Source organism: Prionailurus viverrinus, chromosome A3 (genome assembly GCF_022837055.1).
Source record: "Prionailurus viverrinus isolate Anna chromosome A3, UM_Priviv_1.0, whole genome shotgun sequence".
Taxonomy (NCBI): Eukaryota; Metazoa; Chordata; class Mammalia; order Carnivora; family Felidae; genus Prionailurus; species Prionailurus viverrinus.
In genome coordinates, this window is record NC_062563.1 from 110,939,684 (window position 1) to 110,955,729 (window position 16,046).

At 37.8% G+C, this 16,046-nt stretch overlaps 1 protein-coding gene across 1 annotated transcript in view; it reads left to right on the forward strand.

The window, feature by feature from the left end:
• Nucleotides 1-16,046, forward strand: part of HEATR5B (HEAT repeat containing 5B) — a 101,129-nt gene that overhangs the window by 49,559 nt on the left and 35,524 nt on the right. The window contains exons 22-25 of the mRNA XM_047852537.1: nucleotides 3,064-3,208; nucleotides 8,380-8,619; nucleotides 9,118-9,369; nucleotides 14,578-14,759. Of these exons, the coding sequence (XP_047708493.1) occupies nucleotides 3,064-3,208; nucleotides 8,380-8,619; nucleotides 9,118-9,369; nucleotides 14,578-14,759 (819 nt within the window). The remainder of the gene's footprint in view (nucleotides 1-3,063; nucleotides 3,209-8,379; nucleotides 8,620-9,117; nucleotides 9,370-14,577; nucleotides 14,760-16,046) is intronic.

Sequence of the window (16,046 nt, forward strand, 5' to 3'; positions counted from 1 at the left end):
TCAGAGCAGGGGACGTCCAGTTGTCCAGGATGTATATGCGGTGGATGCAACAAGAGATAGCAAGATGATGTAAAGTATAAAATAACAGGCATTTTTATAGAAAGGTGGAGGTCTACTGTAGGAGTAAGCAACACAATGTTCCTGAAGTTTGTGAAATATAAGACAAAAAAGTTTCTTTGGAAAACAATTAGGCATAATCTAAACTAGTTTAATATATGCATATGCTGTGACCCAGAAACTTCACTCTTTTTTTTATAGGCTTTTTTTTTTTTACACTTATTTATTTTGAGAGAAAAAGAGTGTGTGAGCGGGGAGGGGCAGAGAGAGAGGGAGAGAGTATACCAAGCAGACTCCGTGCTGTCTACGCAGAGCCTGATGCGGTCTCAATCTCAGGAACCGTGAGATCATGACCTGAGCTAAAATCAAGAGTAGGACGCTTGGGGCACCTGGGTGGCTCAGTCAGTTGAGTGTCTGACTTCAGCTCAGGTCTTGATCTCACGGTTCTTGAGTTCGAGCCCCATATTGGGCTTGCTGCTGTCAACATAGAGCCTGCTTCAGATCCTCTGTCCCTCTCTCTGCCCCTCCACTCATGCATGCATGCATGCGTGCGTGCTCTCTTGTGCTGTCTCTCTCTCAAAAATAAACATTAAAAAAAAAAAAAAAAGTAGACACTTAACCAACTGAGCCATCCAGGTGCCCCCAGCAACTTCAGTCTTAAGTAAATAGCTGAAAGAGATACATGCATATGTGTGCCAAAATACATGTGCAGGAATGTTCATTGATTGGTTATTCAAAATAGCCAAAACCCAGAAATGACCTATATGTCTACCAGTGAGCAGTGGATAAATAGTGATATAATATTCAACAGAACACTATACAGCAATAAAAACAAACTGAAATGTAGTTACTTGGATGAATCTCACAGATAAATTTCTGAGAAGTCGGACATAAGAGCACACTACATAGTTCCATTTATATAAAGTTCAAGAGGAGGCTAAATGAAACTATAATGATGGATGTCACTATAGATTCTCATTATCTCTAAGGAGCTAGGGAGGGACATTAGGAAGCCACATATTTTTATCAAATATTTATTCAAACAAATATGTCTTTATTTTACCTGATTTACAGTGACTGTAAGACACCATCGATTGTAATTTGCATCTCTAATACTAGAGATGTTCAAATGGAAAAAAATATATATGCCTCAGAATCATTAAAATGGAGTATTCAAAGTACTTTGAAAACAAAAGTGTTCTATTTTTTTCTCTTCAGCTCTCCCAATCAACATTTGTTGAATGTATTTTCTTAGCTACAGTTCTTTTTTTTTAATATTAAAAAAATTTTTTTTACGTAAACTCTGTGCCCAACATGGGGCTTGAACTCACGACCCCAAGATAAAGAGTTGCATGGTGTATAGACTGAGCCAGCAAGGCACCCCTGTTAGCTACAATTCTATTTAGTTGCAACTAAATTAAATTTTTATGATGTTCTGTTTATATATATTTAATCATTTGATTCTTACCACAATCATGTAAGATAGGGTGGGTATTGTCCCCAATGTACACATGCAAAGGCAGAAACTCTGAGAGACTAAGTGACTTGTTCTTCGCATCTCATGTGACCATGCTTAAGCTTTCTAATTAGAGGATATTTGAAAGTTCCAGAATGTCTTAATTTTAAGGAAATGGAGTGAATAAAACATTTTATTGAAAGAAATCTGTCAGGTTTTCTCTCCTCAGTTATATATATATACATATATATGTGTATATATATAGATAGATATAGATATATATTTTAAATACTTGGTATAAGTTTCACGGGCTATGAATTTTATGCAAATATATCTGGAATTAAAAATGCTATATTGGTAGTATAAAAATATACTATCTAGCATTGTGAAGGGGTGGTGTATTCCATGTAATTATTCCCCCTTTCGCTATTTCTGGATGAGATTTTTTACTAACATATATTACTTACATTTCTTATCTCCTTGCTTAAGAAGTAGCTCATGGGACCTAATTTAATATTTTCTTGGTGAATCAGCTTTATGGTAATAACAACTAATCTGTATTGAGTAAGTATGTCAATCATTGTTCTAAGCAAAATACTTGCATTAACTTATTTTATTTTCACCATATTCCTGCAAAGAATTACTCTCCACATTTTGCATATGGACAAACAAGGCACAGAGAGGTTAAGTAACTAGTCGAAGGTCACATAGAAGTAAATGACAACCAAGATTCAAACCCAGTCTAGCAATCAGAGCACAAGCTCTTAATCATCATGTTATGCTGTATCTTATACTTCATGTATTAAAGTGTGCTACATTGATTCTTTCAATGTCTTTCAGGATCTTTTGAGATGAAAAGCAATTCTTTTCCAAAAGGGCCCATTTTGGAATTGTTTCCAGGTGTAAATATTGGCTTGATTTTTTTTATTTTAATAAACAACCCTTCTTTGCTTTCATTCCTTGCTAACTTTTCATTGACTACATATAATCTTTATGCACTTAACAATTTTTAAATTTTTTTTATGTTTATTTATTTTTGAGACAGAGGGAGACAGAGCATGAGTGGGGGAGGGGCATAGAGAGAGGGAGACTCAGAATCTGAAATAGGCTCTGGGCTCTGAGCTGTCAGCACAGAGCCCAATGCGGGGCTCGAACCCACGAACCATGAGATCATGACCTGAGCCGAAGTCGGATGCTTAACCGATTGAGCTACTCAGGCACCCCTGCAGTTAAAAATTTTGGATGACAACATTTAGTAGGACCATGTGTAAAATAAGATGTGCAAGAGATCCATCTGGATTTTTATGTAAGTATATTGTATGGTCTTTAGTGACCAGGTCTTGGGACAGTTATTTTGGCCACTAAAATATTCCTTATATGCTTTATTGGTATTATTATTTTTCCAAAAGGCCATTTATTTGGCTATATATTTAACAACTGATGTTGTTCAACGAAGAGCCTCTTCCCAAGTAAAGTGTTAATATATATTCATTAGGTAAATGAGATCGCAGTGTTTTTAAAAAAATTGTCTAATATGTTATGGTTTACAGGTTCACTTATGTAGTTCCCATTTGCTGCTTCGACGCGCAGCCGTGGCTTGTCTCCGGCAGCTCGCCCAAAGAGAAGCTGCGGAAGTCTGTGAATATGCCATGAGCCTAGCCAAAAATGCAGGCGACAAGGAGAACAGTGGTACTAGTAAGTTACCTTATCGGTCATTATTCTTTTTGTTTAAATACTTAACCATTTCACAGGAGTATTGCTCTTTAAGTAACATTTTTGCTTTCAAGGATAGTCATTCTTCCTGTCCTTGTAAATAAAATAAAACCATTATCACTTAGAAAACACCTCCAGTGTAGTTTTTAGAAAGATTTTTTTAATGTTTATTTATTTATATATTTTTTATGTTTTTATTTATTTTTTAGAGAGAGAGCAAGTGGGAGAGGGGCAGAGAGAGAGAGAGGAAGACATAGAATCTGAAGCAGGCTCCAGGCTCCGAGCTGTCAGGGCAGAGGCTGATGCAGGGCTCGAACCCATAAGCCGTGAGATCATAACTTGAGCCAAAGTCAGACACTCAACTGACTGAGCCACCCAGGCGCCCCATAAATGTTTATTGATTTTTTTGAGAGAGAGAGAGAGACAGAGAGAGAGAGAGACAGAGACAGCATAAGCAGGGGAGGGGCAGAGAGAGAAGAGAGAGAATCCCAAGCAGGCTCCACGCTCAGCACTGAGCCCGACATGGGGCTTGATCCCACAACTCTGAGATCATGACCAAGCTGAAATCAAGAATCAGATGCTTAACTGACAGAGCCACCCACATGCCCCAAAAAATTCCAGTATGGTTTTCTTGGTAATTTTACACTTCTACCTTTTTTAAGGTTTGGAGCTAAACAGCGTTTAATATCAAGATACTTGTGCCATGCCTTGAGGATGATTTAGCTATATATAAAGGATAACTGGGGCGCCTGGGTGGCACAGTCGGTTAAGCGTCCGACTTCAGCCAGGTCACGATCTCGCGGTCCGTGAGTTCGAGCCCCGCGTCGGGCTCTGGGCTGATGGCTCGGAGCCTGGAGCCTGCTTCTGATTCTGTGTCTCCCTCTCTCGCTGCCCCTTCCCCATTCATGCTCTGTCTCTCTCTGTCCCAAAAATAAATAAACGTTGGAAAAAAAAAAAAAAAAAAAAACCTTTAAAAAAAAAAAAATATCAAGATACTTGTGCCATGCCTTGAGGATGATTTAGCTATATATAAAGGATAACTAACTCTAAGGATGTTGCTCAGTATCACTGATAGACTTCTGGAAAGAGCAGTGATCTATTTGGGGGGTACCTGAAAGCTTTGGTCCCTTTTGAAAAGTGATGCAACTTTTCCTCAAGAAGGTAAAGCTAGAGTAACCAATAAAACAAGAAATGTCAGTACATGTTTGGGTAGCAAAAGGTAGATCTTTGCTTTCTTCAATTCTTTCTGTTTTTGGGGGGGTTTTATGTATAACTTGAATTTCATACTTGGTCTTCTGGTCCCTAGGGATTGGTTGCTTGGGAACTTTTTCAGAGCTTAATTGACAGATATTTCCTTATTGTGAGAGAAAAATTTTTACTTACTAGAGCTTTCAAAGGCATAGAAGTTGCTTGAGTACTAAGAAGCAAGATACTAAAATATCTTCAATTTTAGCATAGTGTAGGAGCTCTATTAACAAATATACTGTATTGTAGAAATGTGAAAGAAGCTATACAATAAACATTATTGCTTTTAAGAGAGAAAACATAGAACCAAAAGTAATTACAGAATATTCCTGAATAAGATATAAAATTTTATTTTAATTTTTTTATTTTTATCTTTTTTAAAAATTGAGGAGTTTATTAGAGAAATATGAGAGGCAAAGACACCCCAAGTGACAGAAAGAAAATTCTGAAAATGTCCCTTCAAGCCAAGTGGGGGCCTGGCCTTGACCTCCCCAAAAGGACAAGAAACTGGTGGGTTACCAACAACATTCTCTGGTGGCCACCTTGCCAGGGCATAAGTGTTCTCAGCCAGCACCGCTCCACTCCACCCCCCTCCCCTCCAAAGGTGGAAAGGAGACAAAGACTGTTTATAGAACCAATGCAGAGGCAATGGGAGCTATAAGGAAAGTCTGAGAGAGAGAGAGAGAGAGAGAAAAGGAGGTGGGGAGGACCTTAACAAAGAGTCCCAGGCGTTTGGCTCTGCACGGCCTCAAATGCATTGACAAACAGTTCTACAAAATGGTTACTTAAAAGGTAAAATGCCTAATGTTGTTTCTGAGAGTGCCCCTGGACTTCTTCCCACACACACCAACGTATGTGGCAGGGCCACATCACACACCAACATATGTGGCAGGGCCCAAAGGCCACGCTTTGGAAAAAAGTAAAACCAGAATAAGCCCTCTTGCTCTTTAAGGAGAGAGGAAGGAGCGGAGGCTGCTGGGGCCTTTCCCAGGTACGCCTCCCAGCAGCAGCATGGCACGGTGCTAGGTCTCACCTTTTGTCACCCGTGCTTCAGTGTACTCTAGTCTCCGTTCAAAGGCTGTCAGTTTAGTGTTGCAAGTCTTGAACAACAAGATGTATCAAATGAGTTGAGAAAGTCCACAATTTGTTGATGCTGCTGCTGATGACCTCAGTATACTCCCAGTTCGCTCAGTCCTGCTGAACCTCCCCCAGTACCGATCCTCTTGACCCACCATGGCTGCCCAAGATACAAAATTTTAGAATGTTTACATTCAGCCACCATCATTGAAGTTGAAAGACAAACTAAGAGGGGGAAATACTTGCAAAATATATTTATTGCTTTATTTATTGAAGTGTGTATATTTATGTTTTAATATTTTTAATTTTTTTAATGTTTATTTATTTTTGAGAGAGAGAGAGAGGCAGAGCATGAGCAGGGGAGGGGAAGAGAGAGGGAGACACAGAACAAGAAGCAGGCTCCAGGCTCCTAGCTGTCAGCATAGAGTCCGACGCAGGGCTTGAACTCACGGACCGCGAGATCATGTCCTGGGCTGAAGCCAGACACTCAACCAACTGAGCCACCCAGGCGCCCCTGTTTTAATATTTTTAAAGCTTAAAAGCTTAGTGTGTTGGGGGTCCTAAGACCACCCCACATTTGATGATGCAGTAGGAGGACTTAGCATATAGTCGTGCTTATGGCTATGGTTTATTACAGCAACTGGATACAAAGCAAAATTTGCAGAGGGAAAAGGTACTTGGGGTGAAATCTGGAGCAAACCAGGCTCAGGTTTCCAAGCGCCCCTGCCCCATGAAGTCACACAGGAGCTGCTTGACTCCCCAACAATCTGTTTTGACAACACACACGAAATGTCTACCAGGGAATCTTCTCAGAGACTCAGTCCCCAAGGTTTTTATTGGGCACTGGTTGACAGGATATGTCTGCCTAGCATGTTTCAAAAGCCCAGATGTTCAAAAGTCAGGCAGATGTTTGGCATAAACCATACTGTTTGTACAAACAGGTTAGGCATAGTGAGCCACTTTTACCAGGAAATGGTGGGAACCCTCCTGAAACCCAGTTCTCTCAGATGCTAACAGAGGGCTAACCTGAATATCAGGCCTTTCTAAGTATTCTCAGGCCTGCTATGTTAACTGTCTTTTGCATCTACAGAAATCATGAGAGCATAAGAAACATGTTTTATCAAAGAACAAGTATCAACATAGGAAATATTTTCAACCTCCAGTGATTAAATAATAATTAAGTTATAAGTCAGTGCAATAATAAGATAGCATTTTTCTTTTATGAAACTGACCAGATTAAAAATAATGATTATAACTAGCGTTGGGAGAGGTATGAATAGAAGACAAATGTCTTACACTGCAGATAGGAAGAAATGTAAAGTCATACAAATTTTTTGGATTTGTCAGTATTTTTTGTCAGCTTACCCTTTGACCTAGCAATTCCCCTTTTAGGAATTCATCCTCAATGAGTTAATCAATGTCCTCTTAATTCAGTGGTTTGCTATGTAGCTATGAAAATTCATGTTATAGAAGTATAATTCCTGATATGGGAACATATTACCTGCTGCTAAGTGAAAATTAAGCTTCTGTGGTCTAATTTCTCACTAATGTTCTCTTTCCTTGGAACCTTTTCTTTTGACTTTTCCTACTGTCTGAATTCCTTTCATTGTGGCTGTTTTCTGCAGACACCCCTCATTTGTCTTTGGAGTGACTCAACTAAAAGAGTCACTTTTCAGTTTCCATCCATCTGTCTCACTCTCTTCAAGGTTCAGAGGACTTTAGACTTCGGAGCTCGCAGTATTCATTATTTTTTTTTTTTTTTAATGTTTATTTATTCTTGAGATAGAGACAGAGCATGAGCAGGGGAGGGTCAGAGAGAGAGACACACACACAATCCCAAGTAGGCTCCAGGCTCCAGGCTCCGAGCTGTGAGCACAGAGCCTGACACAGGGCTTGAACTCACAGACCATGGCATCATGACCTGAGCCAAAGTCGGATGCTTAACCGACTGAACCACCTGGGTACCCCCACGGTGTTCATTCTTAAGGCTACCTGTTGTACAAGTTTTGCTGTTTATAAGAACAAAAGGATTTTCAGATAAAGCAAGACATTTGCTATCTTATAACAATACTGCTTTTTTAGTTGAAGTATAAGTAACATACAATGTTATGTTAGTTTCAGGGATACAACATAGAGATCCACAATTCTGTACATGATGAAGTGCTCACCATGATAAGTGTAGTCGCCATCTGTCATCATACGACATTATTACAATATTGTTGACTGTATTCCTTGTTTGTACTTTTCATCCCTGTGACTTACTTTATAGCTTGAAGTTTGTGCCTCCTAATCCCCTTCACCTATTTTATCCATCTCGCCATTCAGTATTACTTTTGGATTGTATGTTTCTTGGAAAGGACTTTCCCAGTTTTTAAGTGTTCGTATAGCATATAATCCATTTATGATTTGTGTTCTGGCTTTATAAAGCCAGATTTTTAAAAATCTGAATTATAAGACTGAATGAATTTCAATTTGTTCTTCCAACAAATATAGCAGTAATTATTTTTTAGGCCATTAAATTCAATCTACCTAGAAATATATCTCTTTCCCACACTTTTTCTTTTTTACGTGAAATATATATCTATTTAGCATTCCCTGGAGATTTGTTTAAACTACCTCAGAATAATCAGTCTTAAAGATGAGATTTATTGTCAGATTAAATTCTAAACCTAAGGATATGTATGTAAACTGGAGAACATAAATTGTATGTGTAGCTAGCTTGTTTTGTCGTAATCCTGAATTTACATGTAAGCGTTGATATTTAACGTAATTGTTACCTCTAGTGTACAACAAAATCCTGTACAAGTTCATTTATAAAATTTGCTTTTCAGATGTCAGTCCTTTTGCACCTGGAGTTAGTTCTCGAAGTGATATCCATTGCCGGCACCAAGGTGTTAATATAACAGAAACTGGTCTTGAAGGGCTTCTTTTTGGAATGCTAGACCGGGAGACAGATAGAAAATTATGTTCTGATATTCACGATACTTTGGGGCATATGCTGTCATCACTGGCTGTAGAAAAACTTTCGCATTGGCTAATGCTTTGTAAAGATGTCCTGGCAGCTTCTAGTGGTATGTATTCAATATATAAAATAGTGAATATTTTCCCTCTCATATACATTTGTATGTGTAAATATATGGATACAGATACATAAAAAGATATATAGATACATAGATTTAAATTTGAGCTTGCATTTAAAAATACTAATACATTTTAATCTATAAATCCCTATATAAATGTTGAAGGTTAAATTACATTACAAAGTAATATGCTTTCTTTGATTTGGGGGAAACAGCTAAATTCAAACTAAATTTTCATGTATGAAAACCCCCAGTTACTCCATAGTTCAACATAGTATGTAAAACTAGTGAAATATGTAAAAGGCTTTTATGTTACCCTTTGCTTGGTTTCTGATTGTTGTTTTTTTTTTTAACTTACCAATTCTACTGTTTTCAAAGGAATGAGAATTTAGTCCTTTTTTATTAGCAATCTTCTAACATGAATGCAAGTTCTATAACATCATTTTTGCTATATGGAAATTTGTCATAATATGCTGTTTTGTGTTATAGATATGAGCACTGCAACTCCCTTAAGTAGTGGAAAAGATGAGGAATCTGAGAAGAAAGATGAAATGGATGATGATACCATGTTCACCACACTAGGCGAAGAAGATAAATCAAAGCCCTTCGTGGCACCTCGCTGGGCCACTCGGGTGTTCGCTGCCGATTGCCTGTGCCGAATCATCAATTTGTGTGAGAATGCAGACCAGGCCCACTTTGATCTTGCGATGGCACGTTCTGCTAAACTACGAAACCCTACAAGTAAATTTAAAATCAGTACTTCTTCTATAGGTTTGAGCTATTTTGCTGCTAGGTAACATGCTTTAGGTTCTGCCTTTCATGTCTTGCATTCATGTGCCTTTTACCTTTGTTTTCTGTCCCCTAAACATACTACGCATCTTCTGCTTTGTATTTGGAAGATAAGTTGAAGAAAGTGGTTCAAAGGTATATGTCTACCTATCTTAAGGTAGATGTATCTTAATCATGTCCCCTCAGGGTAATAATGACAGTAACTTACATATCCTTTGTACTTTGTCCTAGTTTTAGCACTTCAATGTAAAAGACAGAGCAACGCTTTAAGGTGCATAAGCAAAGTGAATTTTGCAGTCCCCAGCCATGGAGAATGTCAGAATTCATGAGTGCTATCATTCAATTCAACTCAAACTCTCAGATTTCAGAAATGCTGCTAGGTAGTTTTAAAAAAGTGAAAATTGTTGGTTACTGAGACCTGTCACTTTTTTATATTTTATGACCTTTTTATATCCCATAATTCCCTGGATCCAATATTATAGGGAGTTTGCAAAGAAATCATCGCATCCAATATCCTCATTTTACAAATGAGAATCAGAGAAGCTGAGGGCAGTAAGAGAGTAATAGACTCTGTCTTGTCATTTGTTGTCTCTTCATTGCCCTGTCATTTTCTTACATATGTAAAGACAAACTGTATATGTTAATAGTATTGAAGTCTGTACATTAAAATGCCTTCCAGTTTGTTTTGTTACTAAATGCCTTTCAGTTTACTAGAGCTCACAAATGGATTAAAAAACAAAAGGTAAAACAGTACTCCATGTATAGAATGTGAATCTGAAGGTACAGTTATCAGGAAAGCACAATTATCATGAGCACAGTGTCTTTATTCCTGTCATTATTTATCAAATATTTACCAAATCCTGTTCTTTGCTACACATTGGGGATACAAAGAAAAAGAAAACAGAGTCCACATCCTTGAAGAATTTCTAGTCTAGAAGACAAAAAGGCTTGTCTCAAACAATTACATGTCCCATAGTGGTATGATGGAGTATTTGGGGAATATAAAAAAAGTAGTGTTCATTTCCTGAAGATCCAGGGAAGATCTCACAGAAAAGGTGATTTTGAAACTGGATTTTAAAGGCAGAGAAAAGATTTTGCAGGTAGAAGAAGCTGATTGTATTAGTGTTCTATTGCTGCTGTAAGAAAAGACCACAAATTCAGTGGCCCTATCCTATAGTTCTATAGGTCAGAAAGTCCAACATGAGTCTCCCTGGCCTAAAATCAAGGTCTCAGCAGGGCTGCATCCCTTTCTGGAAGCTCTAGAGGAGTCTATTTTCTTCATAGCTTCTGTCAGCTGCCTGTATTCCTCGACTGGTGGCCCCCTTTCTCTGTCTTCGAAGCCAACAACATTGGCGGTCTCAGTGATCCACCTTTAGTTGTCACACTTCTCTCTGACTACAGCCAGAAGAGGTGCTCTGCTTTTAAGGCACATGTGATTAGATTGGGCCCACCTGTTAAATTTGGGTTAATCTCCATGTACAAAGTCCCTTTAACATTCACAGGTGGTTGTAGGGATTAGGGTGTAGAAATATTTGAGCACCATTATTCCGCCTACCGCACTGGTTTATTATAAGCAAAGAAAGTAAGAGAATTTGTAAAGGCACAGAAGTATGCATATTACATTTAAGGAAAGGTGACGATCCTTAAGTTGGCTTTCCTTTCTTTGTGTTTAATTGTTTTTTCTCTCATTATTTGTATCCTGTCTTTTTCCCTGCATTCTCAGAGATCCTCACAAGGCTTCCCTTTATGTCATGGATATAATGTTTTACTGTTTTCTGCCCCCCATAGCGGATCTGAAGTATTCTTTTATGTTTTTAGTTTTCGTTTAATTGTTTTGTCTTCTTCCTTCATCGTATCATATCATTTGGGCTCCTTATGATTTTCTGTTCTTATTCTATAGCAACCATGACTTTGTGCATCCTGTTGAGATGCCAAGTGATTTTCTGTATTTTATTCTGATTTTTATAGAACATTATTTTTTAGGTGCATTTTATTTATTTTGAGAGAAAGAGTCCGCACATGTGAACGCACATGAATGGGGGAGGGGCAGAGAGAATCTCAAGCAGGCTCTTCGTGATCAGCAGGGAGCCTGATGTGGGGCTTGATCTCACGAACCATGAGATGATGATCTGAGTCTAAATCAAGAGTTGGACACTTAACCGACTGAGCCACCCAGGTGTCCCCAGAAAATTATTTTTGAGATTAGTTCTTTCGGAATCTTCATAATCTTTCTTTTGCCTGGGTGTATTTTTTTTCCACAGGCTTATTTGTTTATATATCCTTGAAAGGGTAGAGTGCGTATTTGGAATTTGCTCACATTGTGTGTGGGTGGATTGCCCATATTCTCTGTCTTTGTTAACTGGGTGCTTCACATTGGTAGCTGGATGGTGAGCTGATATAACAGCTCTCCAACCTAGATTTCAGTATCTGACATGCTTTGTTCTGCTGGACTGAAAGAAGATCCTTTCTAGTTCCCATTGCCTGCCGTCCTGAACAGTAATGTCAGTGTGTATGAAAAGTTACAGATCAAATAAATGTGCTATCCAGGCTCTTCCTGTATCATCCTTATCTCCCTTTGCATGCACTGTGCTTTCATTGCACAGAACTACCAGTCCCAGAATATAATAAACCTCTAACAGTCCCCTAATTCCCCATTTTAGAATTTCTGCCCCATGTCCCTTCCCACTCCCCTGCTTTAGGAGTTCATCTCCTAGGATTTGGAAAAAAGAGGTCTTGATTTAAGAAAAGTTGGAGGTAGAGAATTGTGTAGAGAAGCGATAGCACTTTCATTTAGGAATTATTGCCTACTTTTTTGTTGTGAGAGTGCTGTCATTCTAGACCTTTTTAATTAGGTGACAGAGAGTAACAGAGGAGTAATGGGCCTTTTAATTTACTTCTGGGTTGGCATAATATGAATAGGCCCATTTTAAGCGAGTTCCATCTACCTTGGAAATTTCCTCCCAACTTCTGGCAGCATTTCATTATTCCTTATTTTTATTGGTGGAATGTTTTGTTTTTTTTTTTAATTTTTCTTTAATGTTTATTCATTCTTGAGAGGCACAGAGACAGAGTGTGAGCAGGGGTGGGGCAGAGAGAGAGAGAGAGAGAGAGAGAGAAAGAAAGAGAGAGAATCTGAAGTAAGCTCCAGGCTATGAGCTGTCACCACAGAGCCTGATGCGGGGCTCCAACTCATGAGCTGTGAGATCATGACCTGAGCCGAAGTCGGATGCTCAACTGACTGAGCCACCCAGGCGCCCCCATTGGTGGAATGTTTTTGTTTCCCTGAGGTGAGGAAGCACTGGGGGCTTCTGACTAAATGTTCTTTTTCTCTCTCCTCTGTTCCTCTTCCCCAAACCAATAGATATTCTTTTTTAAACTTAAGATTCTAAAATAAGAATTTTAGGTAGGCACAGGAAAAAATTAGAAGAACTTGTCTTACAACCTTCACAATAAGAATAACAGCAAAAATCTGTTTAAATAGGAGCTGTTTGGGAATCAGGCTGAAACACAGACTTGCCACTGCTTCAAAAAGACTTTGAGAGTCTTGCAGCAGCCTGAAGAACTTTAGAGTACTTGAGCTTGATAAATTATTTAGATAATTTTAGTTGCTATGTCTTTAAGTTCACCAATCTTTTCCTCTTTGGCACTAATCCCTAATAATCTTATCCAATTTATCTTTCATTTCCAATATATATATTTTTTAATTTTTACAAGTCCCATTTGTGGTTTTCTCTTTTATTTCTGTCTTCATTATGCTCGGGCTTTCCTTTTCTTTCTTGAATATAGGCAACATGTTTATAATAAACCTGTTTTAGGCTGCCTGTCTGTTAATTTCATCATCCCTTTCATTTCTGAATCTGTTTCTATTCACTGAGAGTTTTTTCCCTTGTTATGAAATATATTTTCCTGCTTCTTTGCATCCCTGGTAATTTTTTTATTACATGCCAGATATTGCAAATTTTATGGTGGTAGTGCTGGATTTTGTTGTATTCCTTTAAATAGTATTACACTTTGTTCTGGGATATAGTTAAATTACCTGCTATCTTTTGAATCCTTTGAGACTTGCATTTAAGCTTTGTTTGGGCAGATCTGGAGCAGCCTTTATTCTAAAAGGAAAAAGTCTTCTCCTTCCTACGTCTTACCTTGCAAAAAAGTCTTTTCCATAAAGTAAAAGTTGAGAAACTACTGCCTACAGTCTAAATCCAGCCCATAGCCTGTTTTTTTAAATGAAGTTTTATTGGAACACAGCACACCCATTTATATACACATGGACTGTGACTACTTTCATTCTGCAACACCAGAGTTGAGTAGTTGTGTTAGAAATTATATGGCCAGGGGTGCTTGGGTGGCTCAGTAGGTTAAGCGTACGACTTCGGCTCAGGTCATGATCTCGCACTTCGTGGGTTTGAGCCCCGCGTCGGGCTCTGTGCTGACAGCTCGGAGCCTGGAGCCTGCTTCGGATTCTGTGTCTCCCTCTCTTTCTCTTCCTCCCCTGCTCACGCTCTGTCTCTCTCTCAAAAATAAATAAAGATTAAAAAAATAAAAAGAAATTATATGGCCAGGAAAGCCAAAACTATTTACTATCTAGTTCTTTACAGAAAAAAAAAATCTGCCGACCCCATTCTAAAGAATTATAAACTCCTTTGGGGAAAGTTAGGATAATCAGTTACTTTGCTTCAAATGTTATTGCATAATAATGTCATCTATTTTACCATACTGTGTAAAAGGTTTACCAATGTTCTTGAGAAATTATGATAGATAAGCTTTCTTGAAAGTGTATCTTTGTTATTTTTAAACACAGTGAAATGTATGGAATGTAAGTGCTTTTTTATTTTTTTATTTTTTATTTATTTTTTAATTTTTTAAACATTTATTTATTATTGAGAGACAGAGAGACACACAGAATGAGCAGGGGAGGGGTAGAGAGAGGGGGAGACATAGAATCCGAAACAGGCTCCAGGCTCCGAGCTGTCAGCACAGAGCCCGATGTGGGGCTCGAACTCACAGACTGTGAGATCATGACCTGAGTCGAAGTCGGTTACCCAACCGACTGAGCCACCCAGGCGCCCCCATAAGTGCTTTCTTAAAGACATTTATTTCATTTCATATTAAACCTATTTGGGCAGAAATTTTCCTTTTTGCCATCTATTTTATTTTTAGATGACCTGTTGGTACTTCATCTCTCTGACCTGATTCGCATGGCCTTCATGGCTGCAACAGATCATAGTAACCAGCTGCGGATGGCTGGGCTCCAAGCACTTGAAGACATTATCAAGAAGTTTGCATCTGTGCCTGAGCCAGAATTTCCAGGCCAAGTGATTCTGGAGCAGTATCAAGCTAATGTGAGTGAGATACTCTGTTTACTTAAAAACTTAAAATTGATTCTTTGTGTGGTGAGTAAGGGGGCGAGGATTCCCTGGAGAAATGTCTTTGGAGCTTCAACTATATGTCTTTATTCCCATTGTCTGCTGCATAGTTGAAGCCCACAGTTGAAGAAACAATAGGATAAAACTATTTTTAAGTTATGATAGCGTATTCATGATAAAACTAGAATAGAAATCGCAGGCTAGCTTTTCAGTCTTGTGTTTAGATGTTTAGCCATGCCATTTAAAAGATAAAAGGACATTCAAAGAGTGTTGTGGATTTGCTGACATTACTTTTATATGTCAAGACTTGATAAGCATTTTTAAAAATACAAAGGGCAACTTTGTACGCTGAAGGATAACTTTTAATAATAGCAGTTAAAAATATTACTGAAAGAATTATATACCTTCAAAAATATTTTTATTTTGTTCTAAACAGAGATATTTTTTTCTCCTGAGATTTATAACTTTGTTTTCTTCGCCTGAGGCACAATAGATATAATCCTGGTAATGATGGGTTATATGAAGACAAAGTTAGCAAGGAAAGAATACACATTTTTTTTTTTTTTACTGTGATCAAAATCTTAGCTTCAGATACAAAACACCTTATCTAAAAGCTATACTCAAACATACATAAAATTAAAAAGTACGAATAATTTTTAATCCATTGTTTTTCCATCATAAGTACTGGTGAGGAAATTATAGCTTCTAGCCCAGCTGGCTATAGAAAATCCATATTCAACTATTTACTCCCAAATACCCAACCTATCCAATGAAGGTTTGTTGTTCTGTTTTGCTTTATTTTGACTTTTTATTTAGAAATAATTTTAAACATACAGAAAAATTATAAGAATAGTACAAAAAACTGTCTTATGCCCTTTACTCATATTTACCAATGGTTATTTTTGCTTCATTTGCTTTAGCATTGATTTTATATTTCTCTCTCTTTATACACACATTTTTTTTTCTAAACCATTTACAGATAAATTATTTAAATCATGTACCTTTATCTTAGAATACTTCAGTCTGTATTTCCAAAGGACAAGAACATTGTCTAACATAGCCACAGAACAGTTCTCAACTTCAGGAAATTCAACATTGATATATTACTTCTATATAGTCTGTCATATTCCACTTTTATCAGTCAAGCCAGTAATCTCTTTTATAGTATATTCTCTTCCACCTTCAGTACAGGACCCAGCACCAGCTCTGTGATTAGTTGATGATTGTACCACCAATACTGCAATTAGTTGCCATGTGTGTTTA